Raw genomic sequence first — 21,102 nt, 5'->3', positions numbered from 1 at the left:
TTTCACGTAAATTTCTTGGTTGACAGTCCCGGAAGCTATGAAAATGCTGCTTTTCAAGCCACAGGTACAGATGGCTTGCCAAACCAGATATTTCTTTGCGAACTTTGACAGTTTCATGTGCTTGAAAACATCTGCTACCTTTCCCCTTCCTTTTGCCGTATAAAACTCGTAGGTTTCGTCGTCCATTACCACGCAGTCAAACTTCGTCAGCATCGTCGTGTACAGCCTCCGGGATCGCGCTTTGGCCGTCGTATTTTGTTTATCATCGCGATTTGGAGTCACTACCTTCTTGTAAGTCGATAGTCCGGCCCGTTTTTTGGCTCGATGCACGGTTGTAGACGATACACCCAGCTTATTTGCGGCATCTCGGAGAGAGAGGTTAGCGTTTCGCTTGAAACTACCGGCAACTCTCTTTGTCGTCTCAGCGGCTTCCGGTTTTCGATTTCCCCCCGATCCAGACTTCCTGGCTGTCGACAAACGTTCCCCAAACACTTTAATTACATTTGTAACGGTTGATTTGTCAACTTTTAGCGATTTTGCCAACTTTGCGTGCGAGTAGCTGGGATTTTCGCGATGCGCGAGCAAAATTTTGATACGCTGCTCTTCTTGCTTGGACGGCATTTTGAGAACTGAAGAGTGAATTCCAAAATCAAAATAGGAGCAACATTCTACACACACACACCTTCAAAATGAGGGGTGTTCAGGTTTTTTAAATGCAAAATTGAAAGAAATGCGTCAAGTTGATATTGACCAAATTTTGACCATATCACCCTTTAGTCAAAGTCTTCCATTCGTTAGTCATTTCAGGTGGATTAGAACAGGTTTAGGTTTAAGGTGGGCGTTGGCCAGATTTGGATTATTCAGATTCTCGTTATATGATCGTTAGGACATCAATTCAGCTTATCGTTTACCAAAACGAACCCTGCTGCAAACCCAACCCTCTTATCCAACATCCCAGTGATTTCTCGTGGAAGTGCAGAGGTGTTCTCGGCTTCCATCAAAGCGAGTGTCATGTCAACACAATCCTTCCCATTCCTTTTTTGACCTGTGTTCGGGCGCGGCCGGCGCTGGTATTGCCTAATTTAAGATCACCAGTTTTTACACATTGATGATGATTGCTAATCCCAAGCATCGTCTATTGGTTCTCTGTGTAATTACAGCTGATCTGACAATAACAGAGTAGCAACCGGGGGCGGTCAATCAAGCTCAAGCTCAAGCTCAAGCAATCTTTGAAAGTTTCTGCTTCCTTACTTCCTTCGGAACATCAAACTTGTGCTCGGCGGTGAAAAACAGTCGCATTGGAAGCTGCCGGAAGTCCGCCTTGACGAAAGTCTCATCATCCATGATTAGACAATGAGGTTTCTTCAGCATATGGGTGTACAGTTTCCGGGCCCGTGACCTTCCCAAAGTATTTGCCGTTCATCACGATTTTGAGCTTTCTACACTTTGTACGTACGCAGTCCCTCCCGGTCCTTGGCTCTCTGAACGAAAGTCTTGGACAGATTCAACTTTTTGGCCACATCCCTTACCGAAGCATTGGGATTCTGCTTAAACGCTTTCACGACACGCTTGTGATCCTGATCACGAATTGAACATCTATTCTGACCGCATTTCTCCTTCCGTTTGATGCTCAGAGTTTCATAGTAACGTTTAATCGCACGAATCACCGTTGGCTGCACGATTTCGAGTTGTTTTCCGATGTCCCGATGAGAGAGTTAAGGATTTTCCAGGTGCTTACGCAAAATCAATTCGCGACGTTGCTTTTCGAGTGACGCCATTTTTTTCAACTTTCGAAAAACTCACAGCGATAAAAATACAGTGTAAACAATACACTCTTAACTACTTCTACCCAAATTTTCAAGAGAAAATACCGTATGGGTTATTTTCTACAGCGTTTTTTTTTTCCGTGATGCAATTTTATGTGCGACACCCTTTGAACGAAATACGTATCTGTTATAGTTATAGTGTGATAGTGAAAGTAAAGAGTGAATGCGAATTAGTGAAAGTGAGAGTGATACAAAAGTAGTAGAATGAAAAGGAGAAATCGACGAAAAAGGTATACCTTTATTCTATTAAAACGCTCATCAATAAATTTAAATTAATATTATAATTTTCTTTTCGTCCACAGGACCCTTGACCAGCTGTCAAATTCCCCTTGAACTAAGCATGAGAAAGTGATTTTAAGTCAAAGACTTCGTTATCCAGTGGCACGTTTGTCAATGGCCACGAGTTGATCATATGTGCTGCTCGTCGTGACGTTGAGTTCTTTCTACTAGCGCAACAAAATTCATGCCGTTATCCTTATATATTTCCTCTTCTTTAGTTTATAAATCATTGAATTGCGTTCTTGAACGAATCCGCTATCAAACTGAAGACTATCTCCAAATTTATTGCACGGGCAGTATGGCACGTAAAGACCGCCACCCAGCTTGATGGAGCTAGGGGCCGAAATAGTCGATTCCTACAAACTTGAACGGTCCTACAAACGGAGTAATCCGAATCTGAGGCAGTTGACCCATCTTTGTTGCTACTGGTTTCAATTTATACACACGGCACCACTGACATCGAAGCACTGCAGAGCGTACTTGAGTTCTCAGCGTTGCAATGTAAAATCTCTGAGGTACTTCATTCACAATCGTTTTATTTTAGCGTGACGAAATTTCCGGTGGTACCAATCCAGCAATAGATTGGTAACCCTATGAACCCGTGGTAGAATTACATATGTGCAATTCCAGGGAATCCTTACAGTTGCCATCGTGCCCCGAGCAGTAACAACCAGGAATTCTCACGTTGATCAATTCTTGCAGGGCCTTAGGTTCCATGCCTTGATAATATCCTCTATACCTGCTCATCCCAATCCACAATCAGCGAACCAACCAGCCCCAACGGATCGTAGATTTTCATAACAAAGCTCAGCACCATTCGTTTGGTTGGTGCAATCACCCCTCCGCTTGTTGTTTGAGATATCCTTGTAGGCTGAGCGAAAAGCAGAACACATCTTCGCCCGGCAGCCAAGATATCCCAAGTAATCACTCAAATCCACTCTGATTGTTCATCGTGAAATTATTGATAGTAGGTGGGTTAACTTCTTCTATTGCCTCTAGTACTTTGGGCCTATTTGACACCCAGTTACGAATGTGTAATGCTGCCCTCAGATGGACCCACGCCACTTACAGAGCCAATTCAAACGTTTCTATATCCGTGTTGACACTGTCCAAGCAATCATCGATGTAGTATCTATTCTTAATTACAGCCGCCGCTCTTGGATGGTCTTGTTCGTTTTCCACTGCATTCAGATGTTTGACATGCTACTATTGAGTTGGAGAAGATCGGCAGGTCATTTCTTCAAATGCCGACCAGCAGGAACATTTCTTGGATATCGCCAAAGAATTCCACCTCCCGATCACGGATCTTAAGCGTAACAGACCTTTCAGCAACACCGTGTTTAACGAGACTCCATTTTATTTGCCGCTGCGTTCCATATTGCCCTTACCTTTTCCGCTCTATAGGGTTCAAAACAACTCCAAGGGGAATGTTGGGTAATCCGATATTTGAAGCCGTACGCTTTCGTAGAGTTGCTAATCTTATCGAGAAATTTTGAACGACATACGGCCATCGGTCTGCTATCTGGGAATTCAAAGGAGTCTTGTTTCCCGTACTTCGTGCTAGTTGTTCTCACTGTCGTTTCTTCGAGGATTCTACGAGCTCGTTGATCTTCAATTCCTTATAAATTCTCTGAAAATCGTTAACTTCGCGTATGAAGTAACATAAAAAAAAAACACTTTGAATACATCAAATCTGTTCACAGCTTTACCAGTTGTGCAGTGGCAATCTTATTGTTAATTCCGCTAGTCTACTGGGTACACAATGATTGATTTTTTATTCATCAGCTCGATGTTCATCTGTTATTGCCTTTTGTACTAGGGAGACCGATGATCCATTGTCCAGAAACGTATCCAGAAGAATCTTCGACGAGTAGGCTGACGATGAATGGTACAACGTGGTCTTTTGCTATACACGTCGGGCTGCGTTTATCTCTTTCACTTTCTTTGCCCTTTCCGTTCGTTGGCAGATCACGCCGTTCACTCACCGGTGGAAACTAACGATTTCAAATTGGCTCGCTACTTGACCAACCTATTGGTTCCAAGCAAATCGATTAACGTACCCCATTCTAGTCGAAATTCTAGTACTACACTATGTTTAATTTGATCCGCTATGAAAGTTTGACAGATAAAATGAGGGGTTCGTGGATTTTTCTATGTTTTGAGGGGTGCATCGATTAGCTTGGGACCGAATATAGTACCAGAGCTGAGCCAAAACGTTGAGCACGTTTCTTCGGGACCTTGTGGTCTTATAGTTACCTGTATAGTTCACTGTTAGATTGATTACTGGACAACACCGAATTACTTCGGTCGTGGATTCTCTTCCTTTGGATTTCTCACTATCATAGATTGGTATGTAATACCATAGAGGTAACTCTAAGACCAGAAGGTCCCGAAATAACGTGCTCAACTTTTTGGCTCAGCTCTGGTACTCTCTTCGGTCCCAAGCTAATCGATTCACCCCTCGAAACATAGGGAAAACCAATAACCCCTCATTTTATCTGTCAAACTTTCATAGCGAATCAAAACAAACATTGCGTAGTACTAGAATTTCGACTAAAATAGGGTACGTTAATCGTTTGCTTGGGACCAATAGGCTAGTCAAGTAGTGAGCCAATTTAAAATCGTTAGTTTCGTATTGATTGTTGGTAATACCACTAGTAGCAGATGTCAAAGCGACAACCGGTAGATTCTCTTGATAGAGTGCCCAGCTGAATGTTATTGTAGCTCGCACTTTGACAACCTCCCATACTAGGTCTGTAGCGTGGCACGGTTTACGGTTGAAGAGGAAAACTATTAACTGACTCCTTTGCCGCCCCTTTGAGGGAACGTTGCAAGCGTAGTAGATTTTCCGAGTCTGAGTAGCCACAAGCTTCGTTGGAGTGCTTACAGATATTAAGAGTGGACAGTTAATTGAATCACCAGAGAAAATCGGAAGCTCTTTTGGAATATCCTGCCTGGTAGCTAGCGGATGATGTGTTGGACCGTAATGTACTGATGTGATCTGATTATGATGGAAAGGATTCAACTCCGGAGGGCGATATGGATTACACTGCGATTGATCCTGTGGTCCTTCATAAAAGCCCCTATTTCATAGGTATAGGAAACGTATGAGGCGTTCCTACTCTGTCTAACGAACTAATGACATTGGGACTGGGTGTCGAAATTCTGGAGGGGTTATTTATTTCCCTACGAGGAGTACACACGTGTATCATTTCACTGGTGCTACTTGTTGCGACTCCTTTGCTCTGCTCTCGTACATAGAAAAAAAAATCCTGAATTTTAACCATCGCATAACATTTCCCCTGGTTTAGGTTTAAGCTACAATCGGCACAAACAACGAAATTGTTCTATAAAACGATGGTGATTTACGCCAAATCTAGCGTTAATTGCATGTGCACTATATATATCGAAGAAATTTACATGATTTTTTTAAACGATTTTGGAGACGTAGTTCATGATGGTCAGCAAGTTGTTTCTCTAATGAACGAAATCTTCGTCGCTTGCTCATGCTGTCTTACCACCGACAGGGTCTGGTACTGGTGACATAATAAGGGGCCTTCCCCAAGATAGATCATCGTCACGCTGACGAAGCAGCTCATGCTTACGAGCAATGTACTCTTTTTCACGTTCTAGATTGCCCTTCATCGCTTTATCGACCATTATATTTCATCAGTAGTCATTCTTCCTTCACTTTCTCCTGTATTTGCCTTTCTTCCTCCAATCGATCTAGATCACGGGCTATGTAAGCTCTTCGTGATCTAGAGACGCTGGACCGTCCAGCAGTAGAACTAGCAGGTGGAGGGGGTACCTTAGGAGAACACTGTGCACACAAAAAGTCTTAAAACACATAAAGCAACCAACGATAAAGACAAAACGCTTGCTAATACTACCACGATAAACTCTTTATCTGTAAAACAGCTTGATCGGAGTTATATGATATACTGCTTGCCTTCTTTGTTGTAATTTACACGGTTGATCTTCTTTCATTTATTCAACGTTGGTCTCCGTTCCGCAATCTAGTGCCAATCACCGACGGACATCGATTGCCATCCATTGACGACAACCGAATGTGCAGGAAAGCAGCTTCCACACCTGCGTAGGATATCGCACCTATTCAACACACATGGGCCGGGACCAACGGTTTCACTTCCCTTCCGAAGGAAGACGTGACCAAAGATTTCTATGCCTCAGAAAAATCCTACCGACCTCGGCTGGGATTGAACCCAGACCCATTGGGGTGAAAAAGCAGTCACGCTTACCACTACACCACCGTCGCCGGCTAATTTACACGGTTGATGACATAGTTTGATCGGAATCAAGAAGAGACATAACCAAAATGCCCATTAACACACGTGTATCATCTTCGGCGTTACTTCGTGAAGCAGCTTGCCAACAATTTGGTCGTTTCTTCATACCGACCCGAGTGAGCTATATTGGCAAGGGCCGTTTGTCATGAAAAAATGAAGAAGATTATATCATTATTGCTTTCCATAGCAGATATAGCGATATCATTGCTTGTCATTTTGTCATTTTGAGATATGTTTGATTCCTTGTGCGACAGATCAAATAAAATGAAAAGGTAACAACAAGATCATTGGCGGTTAGGTGAAGTAATCATGATCACATTTGCCAATCCGAATTCCCCCAGGGAAGTAGCCAGTCTCTGATATGGCCTAAAACCAAATCCCATAATTAGGCACCCATAATCACAAAATAATTAAATTGGTGCGCACTTGGCGCGAACTGCCTTCTCCACATTCTCTCGCTTTTTATCATTCTCTCTCCCGTGAACAGCGATCGTTGATTGGCGATCGTTTACATAACGATTTTACATAATTGTCTCCAAGCGTCTCCAGTAGGAAAACTGTAAACTTGGAAAAGGATTAATAAAAACCAACTACCATTGTCTTTTGAACTCTAAAACAAAGCACATCAATTAATTTGATGAGATATCACGTTCATGAAACGAGGGACGTTTCAGTATGCGTTGGGAATGATTTCCAACATGCCCGCAGTTCATTCCAAGATGCCATATTTTATAGGTGTGCTAATTATTAGATACAAAGTGTGCAAAGCAAATGATGCGTACAACAATTGGGCTCTGAGGCACATTCAAAAGTTTTATTTACATGGGAAATGACCATCAGCGTACAAAGTTCAAATATGCTGTAAACTTGTGATAATCGAAGCAAAATATAGGCAGCAGCTGTTTCATACTGTCTTTGAAAATAAGGTGTGATACAGTGGTGTTATTTAGTTATTGTATGCTTTTAACCGATAACACAAAAAAGATGTATTGTCACAGTGTTGCATGAAATCGACGACAACGTCCTATTCAAATAGGTGGCAGTTTAATCCCCATGAACTAAACAAAGCGATAGCAGAGACCCCCTTGTACTGCAAAGTACATGAACAACAGGTCTGGGAGTATGGCACTACTTCCCATACTTACATGTGACTTCCAGCTTGGCGTCACTAATGCTAAGTAATATGAGTAAGTCTATATAGAGCTGGAATTAGGGCGTAACAGCTTTTGTAAACAGTGACTTTTCTCGATGATTTCTTGGAAGTCATGGCTCTCTCTGGCAAATCGACATCACCATCGAGTAGAGAAAGACTCCTCCTACCCTTGGATATGTAGGTTTGTGTAGGCGTGCCTTGAATTCCTAGAAATCAACGAGAGAAGTCATTGTTTACAAAGACTGATACGCCCTAATTCCAGCTCTATCTAGAAGTATAAAGGATATTAAAGAGATTGCTGACGTTTATCGTACGCACACTACGATGAGCGACGTGGAATATACATATACGCAAAATGTTTTCATCAGGAAAATTTATCTCACAGCGAAATACTTTCCCGATGAATACAAATCACTCACACAATTACACTTCAGCAATCTCTTACCAATGGAATTGTATTCTATTAACTATACATGCTAATCCTTAAAATCACATTTTATTCTCGTTGTGTCCCTTTCATTTTACAACAGACTAAAAGTGATGGCAACAAGTGAGAGCCAAAACAAACCACCCAAAAATGTCAAAGTTGACATCCCAGTGCACTGATCTACTGCTCGTATTGCGCATGCTATCAACGGCATACCTTCTTTCGTTTACAACTTTTATCATTCAATACATGGCGTTGTGTTGCTAGTTTTTGAATAATTTGGCTAACAATCGATTGTTGATCAATCAATTTAATCGTAATGATTTACTTTTTTCGTCAATGAACAAGTCTGGATGCATAACTGCATCACTGTAGATTAGGGAATCCAGGAGAAATGAGTGACCACGATCGTCTGCATGTACCTACACAGAGATAGGCTATCAGTGATGTGCTCTCGCAGCATCACTTGCAAATAGAGATAGGAGAATAGCCAGTTAGCCCGCCGACGGTACCGGTATCGATTCAGTTCGATCGCGTTAAATAAATACAGTCCACTAAGAATAATAAATGCGTTTAGTAGTGCATAAAATAATATTATTAATTAGTGATCGTATCACACCGATGTTAATCCGAACTAGCTATTCGCGGGTGCGCACGTAGTGCAAAACGGGGAATTACCCAACAAAGCCTACGAAAGTTAAATTACAATATTCGACAATGAATTAGTATAAGTATTACAGAAATCAATTTTATATCGATTTGCAAATTCAATTCACAGGTAGAATAATATCAATAAATGTTGTAAAAGAATACTGTAAACATCATAATTGTCTTTGTGATGTTCATAAAGAAAACAGCAAGCATCCTGATTGACTCGTTAGAAGAAAAATTAAAATAAATGTAGATTTCAGTGATAAATGTGGATGCTCTTTTTATAAAATATCAAATTTTGTTTTTAATTATATTTTTAGACGTTTCAAAATAATATCAAAATATGAATTCAACCGAAATTAAAAATAGCATATCAAATTATGTTATCAACAGGATTTCAAAAGCAAAATTAGATATCATTTGATGAAAGTATTTTGATATCCGACTTTGCTCGGGTATCTACTCATATGTACTAGCTTAAAGTATTGATGCTTTTGGGGTACCGCCTGTTTTCTCTAACGAAAATTGAAAGGAAGAGCCTGTTGTCAAACAGCATGTCATTATGTCGTGTTCGTTGTTATTTGCACTTCTTTTGTATAATGAAAGACCATAGGCCAAAATGATTAGGGGTGAACACATCGGGTTAATATTTGCTTAAAAGTAAACGATGTTGAGCTGTATATGACTCGCGCTTCTTGGCAGCAATTGTTCCTACAAATTTCATCAGTCCGTGCTTCATCCGCGACCGAGAAGACATCGTTGCTTCCTGAAATTCTCTTCTCATAATCCCCTTGCAATTCTTGTCCAAGTTCCTTGGAAATTATCCCCAGAACCTTGTCGGTATTCGATTCGGATTATGCTCAGAGGATCTATCCCTTTGAAATCTCCTTAGAATTGCTATTGAATTCTTCTCAGAGTTTCCTAGGATTACTTCAAGAAACTCCTTGAAACCATCCTCAGAATTCCTTTGAAAATGTCCTTGTATTTTGATTTCCTTGGAATTGTCATCAGAATTTCCATGGAACTTTCGCCAGAATTTCCATTGAATGTCCTTTGAAATCTCTTCAGATTAAAGTTCTTTTCATAATCCACCAGGAGTTTACTTCTCTATTCCCTCGGAATAATAACGACAATTGACACCCTTTTCAACCAGAGGGTTACAGACTCAAACACTTAAAACTAGACAGTGGACAACGAAATCTAATGTTCCGCAGCATTGCACCATTGAGCAACGTCAAAATTAAAAAAATCTTAAAAATTTCGTGTTCGAGTTTTTTTTTTATTAAAATATTATATAATTATATATATAATATATTATATATTATTATTATAATATTTTATTAAAATATTTTTATTCAAAGGGCGGATGTTTCCCAGAGTCTTAAATAATATTCATCATCGCTCGAGTTAACACTTGCTGCAATTTCGGCCTCCACATGATTCCGGAATGCACGGCAGGTTCTAATTATGTAGTCTGGATCCTTTTCCAATCGAGATTTGAAGGGTTTTTAGGTGTTAGAATTTGTTTCGTTAAAAAAGTCCAAACCCATTATTTTCAGGCTGGCGGGTATGAAAATCTTTAAATCGATTTATCTCCTTTAATATGGCTCTAATCGAGATTCGGAGGGATTTTAGGTGTCAGAAATTTTTTTCGTAAAAAAAAGTCCCAACCCATTAATTTCAGGGTGGTGGGTATGAAAATCTTCAAATCGATTTATCTCCGTTAATATGGCTCTAATCGAGATTTGGAGGGATTTTAGGTGTGAGAAATTTTTTCGTAAAAAACATGTCCCAACCCATTATTTTCAGGCTGGCGGGTATAAAAATCTTTAAATCGATTTATTTCCGTTAATATGGCTCTAATCGAGATTTGGAGGGTTTTCAGGTGTCAGCAATTGTTTTTAACGTAAACGAAACATGTAAACATGAAACATGTAACATGTAAACGAAACATGTCCCAACCAATTATTTTCAGGCTGGCGAGTATGAAAATCTTTATATCGATTTATCTCCGTTAAAATGGCTCTAATCGAGATTTGGAGGGATTTAAGGTGTCAGAATTTTTTTTTAGTTAAAAACATGTCCCAACCCATTATTTTCAGGCTGGTGGTTATGAAAATCTTTAAATCGATTTACCTCCTTTAATAATCGAGATTTAAAGGGTTTTAAGTTGTTAGAATTTGTTTCATTAAAAAAAAATCCGAACCCATAATTTTCAGGCTGGCGGGTATGAAAATCTTTAAATCAATTTATCTCCGTTAATATGGCTCTAATCGAGATTTGGAGGGTTTTTAGGTGTTCGATTTTTTTTCGTTGAAAAAAGTCCAAGCCCATTATTTTCAGGCTGGCGTGAATGAAAATCTTCAAATCGATTTACCTCCGTTGATATGGCTCTAATCGAGATTTGGAGGGTTTTCAGGTGTCAGAATTTTTTTTTGTAAAGGAGACATGTCCCAACCCATTATTTTCAGGCTGGTGAGTATGATAATCATTATATCGATTTATCTCCGTTAAAATGGCCCTAATCGAGATTTGGAGGAATTTTAGGTGTCAGCAATTGTTTTTTTTTTTTTAAACATGTCCCAACCCATTATTTTCAGGTTGACGTTTATGAAAATCTTTAAATCGATTTATCTCCGTTAATATGGCTCTAATCGAGATTTCGAGGGATTTTAGGAGTCAGATTTATTTTTTTTTAAACATGTCCCAACCCATTATTTTCAGGTTGACGGGTATGAAAATCTTTATATCGATTTATCTCCGTTAATATGGCTCTAATCGAAATTTGGAGGGATTTTAGGTGTCAGAAATTTTTTCGTAAAAAAACATATCTCAACCTATTATTTTCAGGCTGGCGGGTATGAAAATCTTTAAATAGATCACGTGTGCTTAGAAGCCAAAACATCATGCTACATATGAGACCAAGAAAGTACCACTTACATCATGTACGTACAGTTGTGTTCAATAAAATAGCAGTGCATGTCAATTTCCATACAAAATGGTCAAATTTGACATGATGTAACTTTGTTAACTTATGATAAATTGAGCTGAAACGTTCGCCACAGAACTACAAATATGTTCAATTTTACGATTACAAAATACCAAATTTTTTTTAAGCACCTGTTGGAAAGCAAGACACAAGGTAGAATTGTTCTAAATAATAGCAGTTTTTGATTTAAATTTTTATGTACTGCAAATATTTCAAACATTTTTAACTATTATGTACATTTGTTAATTGGGTGGGAATTGTTAGAATTTTGAGAATAGTAAAATTTAAAATCTCAAAATTGAGCTGAAATGCAAATTATTAGTACTCCTATTATTTTGAACAATTTAACCTAGGCTCTCACTTTCCGGCAGGTGCTTCCAAAAATGTGGTATTTCGTAATCGTAATTGAATATATTTGTAGCTCTGTGGCGAACGTTTCAGCTCATTTGATATTAAGAGAACAAAGTTACAACTTGTCAAAGTTGACCATTTTGTATGGAAATCGGCATATTGAACACAGGTGTACGATAAACAAATGGAATTGTGATTTTATTCTTCGGAAATAATGATAATGTCGCTATACATAGCATATTGTATGGGAAATTGTTCATTTTTGAAGCAAAGCATGTCCAAATTTTTTGATGCACCAAATAATCACTAAATTTATGTTTGCAATGTTTTACGGAAATCCAATCTGTAAATGTTCTCAAAACTCACATAAATCATTGGTTGAAGGACTTAGAAGATATATACATTAAGGCGTTTCCCGAGCTAGACTCTGAGTATCCATGTCGATTAAATTCGAATTTACCGGGTGGATATTCGTATAACTATGCATTAAAGATATTGATTATATGAGGTTATTTTGGATCCACAATAAGTTTTAACTAACTTAACCATGATTTGAAATTGGTGCATTTCCCATGAGACATGTTTCCTACCATGCATTATGGGATTAATTTTATGAATGCAGATTTCTTATCGATTTTGGATACACGATCGATAGCCTATTCTGTTGGTAGTTGAAAATTAAAGCTTCGAAAAAACTTCTGCTTAAAACTGTATCTTAATGTTATTTCATGTACATCTCTTTCTATTATTCTAATTTGAGTTCCCTTTACTGCTCATACAGTTGTATCCGTAATTTCTTCAGTCGTAACATCGACTGTAGGATCAGTCATAGATGGATCGGTCGTAGGTGGATCGGAAGCACCCTGCAAAGAAAACAGCACATTTAATACTTTCAAATATAAGTCTTAATTACTGACGGTATAGTAAACAAATACTGGTGAATAGTATTTCCATAAAACTAGCAGCACTGATATTTTTGCATTCATTGCAAGCGTTTACACATAGAATGACTTCTCTTGTGTTGTCCGTTATTGCTGGGGCATAATTAATTTTGTTTATATAAAACAAGTTAAAATTCAAAGGTTGCTGTTATAATTAACGTAACTCTTCGTAAAAACATAGAACTAAAATTGACGATTTTTTTTTTTTTGTTAAAGCAATGCGAAGTGGTTTCAATACTCTCCACTATAAATACGTTTGTTTTTTGACTCCAAATTTTGACCGTCCGTTTGGCTCTGCTAAATTTTTCTTTGCCAGTCAGTGTTTACTATACCGTCTGTAGTGTTCATGATACATAACTACTTTTTTATGTATTTGTGATGCAACCGATTAAGAAATAAATATTTTAGCTTACATGAATAATGAAGATAAAAGGGTATGGTGATGGTGAACATTTATCAAATATCTTGATTGATTTATTACTGTCTGGGCACTCTTAAACAGAATCCATTCCCATATTCGTGGAAGAAAGCCGTGAATTATATTTCTTGTAGTACATTTCATTCTACGCGCGGACCGTGAACTATAGTTCACACAGATAAAAATTCTGAATTTTAATTGTGATGTAAACATTCATTCGCGTAGACTTGTATTTCATTTCACGCAACCGAGCAACTTGCAAACAATGTTTCTTACAAAGATGGGCTTTTGTATACAATATTTGCTACATTGCATGAAATGTGTCAGAACTTTATATGATATATAATGTAAACGTATATGATATGTGACGTTCCATTTATGTACATCATATTAAACAGAAAATTACACTACTTTTTCGGACTGTGCGACTGTCGTTCACGAATATGGAAACGGATGTTTTCCCCGAGTATTGAGGATATCCATTCAAATTTGATAAAAATAAGTTAGACATTCACGTTACTTTTACGACATGCTTTATTGGAGATAGAATTTCCTCAATATATTGAGAGCCAGATAATCCAGCAAAATCATCATCAGAGTTATCTTATCAAAGTTGTAAATTGATTGCAATCAGCTCATTGCAATCTTTATCGAATTAAATTACGCATCTATCTGATATTTGGACTGACATTTCAATTAAAATGCAATGCCAATGTCGATATCTTACGGCTGATTACGCTTTTTATGTGTTTGATGAGTTTAACAACATTCACAAAACACAGGGACTGACAGTTTTACGGTTCCATTATTCATGTAGTTCATGTTCAAATTAATGACTCAAATTTACGACACCACCAAAATGATTCAAACGATTCGAAACTGGAAATTGAAAACAACAATTAACTTACCGGACAAGTGTCTCCTATAATGCAATCATTCACCGATTCATCAAAAACAGTTCCATTTGCACATTGGAATTGTACAGGTAGGAAATTTTCATCACAGATATAGAATAAAGTACAATCAAATGGGTCCACGAAAAACTGCGGTGGTGGAATGGCGGGATCACACTGATTTTCGACACAATCAGCTTCGGAAGCAGGAATGCACTTTAAAGTTACCGGATCAAAACTCAAACCATCTTCGCATGTTTCAGGGAATGGTGTACCGCCGATACACCAGACAAAGTCCGTACACGAACCATTCACCGGCAGTACAATTACTCCGGTTGGAGGACAATCCACCTCAAGACACACATATTTGGGATCGCACTTCAGCAGATCTGGATTAAAGTTGTATCCTGTTGGACAGGTTACTTCGTAAGCCTGACCTCCATAGCAGCTGATGTACATTGAGCACTCGGTTGGGTGAGGAAGAAATCCATCGACAATACCTGCAGTGGTACACTCATTTGCCAAGGTATTACCAGCAAACGCACCAAGAATGATGAAAGTAACGAGTTCTGAAAAACAAACAACATATTGAATTAATTTTTTTGTTAGAGTTTACAAACCATTGTTACGCACTGTGAACCATCTTTGTTCTGAAACTTATGATTAGAGACTGAATCAGGTTTGGCGATATATTTCTTCAATATATACCATTTTTATCTTATCAAAATGAGTGAATGAAGTGATTATACTGTATCAATGAATGGATTTTAGAGATTAAACTTTGGTTAACAACTAGTGTTTAACAACAGGGCTTAAAGGTTTTTTGCGCATGAGTCACCGTGAAACTTGAGACATGATGAAGAGCCATCTTAATACTGATTTTATGCGGTACATGTGGTCACAACAACTCCAACTCCAGTTCAAGCACAGCCGTCCATACTTTCTTTCAGCAATCATGTATGTTGTATTAAAAAAGTTGATCGTGTGTCAAAACTTCAGGCATCTTGCGTTCGTTTCATAATTGAATGGACATTTCAACGACAAAGAAAAAGGGAGAAGGAATGGTTAATACTACATCTACAGGGCTCTCCCGATTTTGTCAGCTCCCTATTTGAAAATATTTTATGTTCTTCTCGAAATCCTTGCACTTTTTCAGTGATTTGTTGCATCCAAATTGTCCAAGAGAATAGAGATCCATCTTGATAACAATTGAGTACGGTTTGGAATCAATGTAGGGTAAGTGAGGAAATTATGACATATGCATCAGTTATAACACAATCCCATGTACGCAAGTTTTTGACTTTACTCATTTAAATCATATAAGCCATGACTGGAACATGCCGAAATTGGGGCAAAGTTTAAGTAGTGCTGCTTCTCTAGCACACCTAACCTAAAGCCATATTAGTACCATGAGCAAATGTGATGTGAGAAGGAGCTGACAAAATCGGGAAAGTACTGTAGTTGTAAAATTCGTAATGCTTTTATGATCACCAACCTTCAGAAAAGCCTGACGATAATATGAAAAGCGTCATAGTTCTTTATCAGAGACGCGTTGTACGTACAGGATTTTGTTGTTACTAGTTAGGTTATTCTATTAGTATTTTTTTTTTCCTTTCGTTAACTTCAGAGCTCAATCATGGAAGTTTTACGGAACTGACAAGGCAAGGGTTTGTTACATTACCAATTTTACTTAAATCCACGTCTAGTAGAGATGGGACTGATAAATCGTGGAATATTTCAGGTTAGGGGGAGATTGGAATTTGTGTAAGTTGTAAAGAGATTTGAAAGCCTTCTACACGTCTAAATTGTTTTTTACAGTACCCTAACTTTGTTCAAGACAGTAGCTTTCTATCTTGTTAGGATCTCGAGATATATTACAATTTGATATCTTCGGATATTCTACAATTTGGCGCGCGCGAACACTAGACTTCTTTATCGAGTTAAAGGATTAACGCGCGCACATACCGAGTCACATACGGGACTTTCTCAACTTTAGCGAGCCTAGCTGGGAGAACCAGTAGTAGGGTCGCAAAGAGAATACTAGCTTCTTATTTTGTGCAGTTATTCGATAAGCCAACTGTGAAGTCGGGTCGAGCTTCAGACTAAGAATCTTTTTGTTTATTAACTTTTAGTTTAAATGATCTTTATTTCAGTTTAACTTGGATGATTACCATATACATTTTACTAAGTGATTTAATTGCTTTCTTCATCTTTAGGTATGGGCAAAATTCAAAATTTGTTTTACAGAATTAATCCTAGACTTAGTACATGGTCGACCACCTTGGTGGGATTGGTTTGTTTTGTTTTTAGAATTTGAAGAGAAACTACTTAATACTACTATTTACAGCTTAAAACTAACCTACTCTACTATATACACTTAACCTACTATGTACAAATTGCTTATTACAGCATGTCCAGAAAGATTGCATTTTTGGATAAATTTGGTTGTCATATCATCAATTTTGGAATCTACTTTGGGAATTTCTGCCTTTTGATGGAGGTCTGCTATTCTTGTGTCGAATGAACGATCTAGGATCATCCTCAACACTCAATTCTGTGCAACCTGGATTTTGTTCCTGTGGGTCAGAGCGCACGATTCCCACACCGGGGCGGCATAGAAGCTCGCGGGGGCTATGATCTGTTTGTAGACAGCCAGTTTGTTTTGCCTTGAGAGGCGGGATCTGCGGCAAATGAGCGGATACAAACACCTAACCAAGGCGAAGCACTTAACTAGGGTTTTCTCTATGTGCGAGCGGAACAGGAGCTTCTCATCGAACAACATCCCGAGATAAGTAACATCAGTGGACCACTCGACCCTTGTACCATCCATTATTATGGTACAGGAGGGAGACGGTTAAAGTTTTGGCGATTGTCTGTGAAGGAACATGATCGCTTGGGTTTTCGAGGCGTTGATTTTGATTTTCCACGTGGTGGCATAATCAGTAAAGGTGTCAAGGCATCGTTGGAGCTTGTTCGTAATTTCACGAGGCATCCTACCCTTGACGGCTATCGCGGTGTCATCTGCGAACAGGAAGAACACGCAACCGTCTCCTAGAGGAGGGATGTCCGACGTGTAGATGCTGTAAAGCAGTGGTCCCAGCAGACTCCCTTGCGGAACACCTGCTGGGATCGGAAATTGTCCCGAAAGGGAACTATTCAACGACTTTTTGTTTATTGAAATGCATTTTCCTTTTATACAGTTTTAGTTACATTGATTCATGAATGTTGAAAAGAGTCATTTGGGAAAAAAGAGTGAGACGACTGGAGTGACACCAAAAATGCGCATCCTAGTAACATCGGAAATAATGGTTATATTTTGGTTGAGCGCCCGGCGTTGTCATTCGAAACCTTTCTTGCTACGCGAACAACCTTGGCCCACCCGGGAAGGGTGGAAGAGGACGAGGGAGCGCTTCAGTTCTAGTGACGAGTGACAAACATATGGGTCGTGTAAAGTTGCATAATTGCATTCTTGCCCGAGCGATGCCTCGGTGCCTGGAGTGTATAATTTATTAGCATGGTTCATATTGATTGGGGTTTTGTTAGCTATGTGAGAATGGTATACTACAACAAGCGAGAATTTCACATTTCACTAGCGCTACTTAGTGAGAAAATTTCGAACAACTGTCCACGAGCGAAAAAATTGTGATATCCTGAACAACTTTGCCGACGACAGTAATTTTCTATCTGGTCAAGAACTTGAGATATTTTATATGCAAGAATTTCACATGTATACTAGCACCATGAAGTGAGAAAATTCTTTACTACTGTTTACCAGCCAAACAGTCTTGACCTCCTAAACAACTTTGCCGAAGACAGCAACTTTCTACGAGAAAGACACGTTTATAATTGAGCCGCATAGTGAGACAATTCTGAACTATTGTCACCCAACAAAACGATCTTGACTTCCTGAAAAACTTTGCCGAATACATTTACTTTCTATCTGGTCAGGATCTAGAGATATTTTATATGCAAGAGTTTCACATGTATAGTAGCGCCGTAAAGTGAGAAAAATCTGAATTACTGTCCACCTGCGAAAAACCCTTGACCTCCTGAAAAACTATGCCGAAGACAGCACCTTTCTATCTTGTTGGGAACTCGAGATATTTTATATGAGAATTTCTCGTGTATACTAGCGCCGCGTAGTGAGCAAATTCTGAACTATTGAGCACCAAGCTATAGGCTTTGACCTCCAGAAAAACTTTGTGAAAGACAGTAACTTTCTATCTGGTCAGGTTCTCGATATATTCCATGTTGTAATCAATTAAGTCTAATCCCACGTAGTATAGTCATGCGGTTTCCATTTACATTTTCCCTACTATCCGCATTTTTTAGGTGTTTACTGTAATCAAAGTTAAGCTTGTTTAGAAAGATCAAAACAAGTTTTTTGAGGAATACTCATTGGTTTCAGATCGATTGGTAACTCAGCAACAAAATGGCAATGGAAAACTCATGTGTGTTGTACAAAGTACAACAGCGCGAGTAACGGAGGGTTAAACAAAGTTTTGGAAAACTGATGCTGCGTAGGTTGCCTGAAACGTTCAGCCTCGATTAAAACTTTCTTATTTTCTTGAATTGAAACTAATTGCTGTTGCCTAACATCTAGTTTATTTGTTTCTTTTTCTTCTTCCTCTCCTTCTTCTTCGGATTTCATGATTATTGCTTACCGTATTTTGTATGTATACTCATTTGCATACTTTCAACTTAGTGTTGTAGATGCACTTCTACAGATATTAATTGAGATCTTTCGATGCCTGTACCATTTTTGCATTAGTTTAATTGTGTGGCAAGGAAATTATATTTTATGTCCAGTCCAGGGAAGTCGAGAAATTTTCCAACCCGAAAAATTGCCTAAACTGGACCGGGAATCGAAACTACCCACCTCAAGCATAGTCTTGCTTTGTTGCTGCGCCTTTACCGACTGAGCTAAGGGTAGCCACTGTATCTTTGCATGCTATTGGATTTTGGAGGTTTTGAAGCAACCCATGTCTCATTTAGGTCTGAAGCAGGCATGCTCGCAACTGAGACTAGGCCTTCTATCCCCGCATATCGAGAGGGGATGTAGATGCGATATGCAACATTATATAACAGGTGGCCATCAATATCATTTTCCACCTTATAATTAGGTACATCCACACGCAGTTTGTTGGGTCCCTCTGTATGTCTTGAAATTACGCAGAAATTTTCTCGATATGTTGAGATTATGTTCAGGCCGAATAAACCCAACGCATGGTCCTTTCAATAAGAGTTGGTAGTACCTAGCTATCGCATCATCTGCGTAATAAATACCTAGCCTTTGTGCACCTTAACATAAAAAAAATTAATCCTACAACAATCAATTGATTTTAAAAGCTGTGTTGCCAGGTTTACTACACTGTTGCAAATAAACTTAAGAATTTTACGACACATATGAATTTCAAAATCGTGACTTATGAATGAGTTTCGTATACTTAGAAAATTTCATGTGAATTTTGGTGCTCTGAGTGTCAATTTTGACATAAATTTGAGTCATAGCAGACACAAAATTCAGTTTAATCAAACATACTCTTCGTTGAGTAACGAACTGTTCAATCTCTGAGTCCTAATTTTACATGACATGTTTGTATACGTTTCACCCTTAATGTCAAAGATGGATTCCGTCACGTGTAAAATTAGTTATTTCTTAGTGTGTAAGGTAGACCAAGCGTTGAAAGGCGAGTGGTCAACACACGGGCCGTGTAACCTCAACATGCATGGTTCGATTCCAGTCTGCTCCGATTTATTATTTTTTGTCAACATTATTTTTCATAAGGCAAATCACTGAAATTCATACCGTAAAAAATATGACACTTTTCATCGCTTGTCATTATCTATCTAGGGAAAATTGCTCTAATGTTGGCCTATGGATCTAATATTGGGCCCATTTGTAAAAAGTTGCTATTCATCAATTTTATCTAGATTAACGGTACTAATGGATATTTTTTGTCACTATTGAAAATTTAGTCGATTGCTGAATTTATGTATGGGCCCAAATTAAAAGCATTTAGGCCGACATAACATCCATTTCCCCTATTGCTTTTATTTATTTATTTTTCGTCAATCAGTGTAGACCGTTTTACAATTGGACATAACAAGGGGTAATCAACTCTGTACACTGTGCCGCGGTACACTGATCGGCACGTTAGGCACACTTGGACAAGTATGACACAGAATATAATATAAAACGGCATCACTGTGTTTTGTTGATATGTTTCCAATAAATGCTGAAGTTTCGCACTTTGTTAACAGGCGTTGATATTCGCTTCAGCATGAAATTAACAAATCCATCAGACTAGACGATCAGACTCCGGATTAGAAGCCAAACATATACTTTGCTTGGTTCTCTTCTGCAGCCAGTAATTCAAATTCCCTGCAAGAGTTGTTAAAGTGAGGCGAGAAATACCAGCGTAATCACGGTTCACATGGGTGCCAGATACAGCGTCATACAAATCAGGCAACTTCCTCCCCGCATGAGCGATCTATGGAACCACTGGTCACTCACCCTGTTTAAATAATCAGGATTCTTTCCTTAAATTTTCTGATGCCCTATTGTACATTCTTAGGCAATTTATGAGATAGGCTTTCTTTAAAACAAACATTAGTTTTGTTTTATTTACCTAACAATTTACATTTTAACGACCTAAACCCGATCCTTACCGCTGGCATAAAAGAAAAGCGCATTCACCACCTCGTGGTTGTTCATCTCGGGCAAATCGCCACTTATCTTCAGGTAGCCGTCCACCGCTTACAACCGACTGAACAGTTTCGCCGCCGCCTTGCATTTGTTATCGCAGTCGTACTGTTTCATTATCAACGCCACGGACGTAGAACTACGTCCAGATTGCCGGAATC

General features: G+C 38.7%; 1 protein-coding gene across 1 annotated transcript; it reads right to left on the bottom strand.

The window, feature by feature from the left end:
- Positions 1-14,241: 14,241 nt before the first annotated feature.
- LOC135707769 (chondroitin proteoglycan 2-like) lies at positions 14,242-14,967 on the bottom strand. Its single transcript, XM_065229651.1, has 2 exons — positions 14,869-14,967; positions 14,242-14,804 (listed from the first exon to the last, which is right to left on the bottom strand). Exons 1-2 carry the CDS (start codon positions 14,876-14,878, stop codon positions 14,242-14,244), a joined length of 573 nt encoding a protein of 190 aa, XP_065085723.1. The 5' UTR covers positions 14,879-14,967.
- Positions 14,968-21,102: the final 6,135 nt, after the last annotated feature.

Source organism: Ochlerotatus camptorhynchus, unplaced genomic scaffold (assembly GCF_037179485.1).
Source record: "Ochlerotatus camptorhynchus isolate MF236.1 unplaced genomic scaffold, CSIRO-AGI_Acam_v1.1 ptg000317l, whole genome shotgun sequence".
NCBI classification, from domain to species: Eukaryota; Metazoa; Arthropoda; class Insecta; order Diptera; family Culicidae; genus Ochlerotatus; species Ochlerotatus camptorhynchus.
Note: the sequence above shows the minus strand (reverse complement) of the source record. Positions and strands in the feature narration are given on the sequence as shown.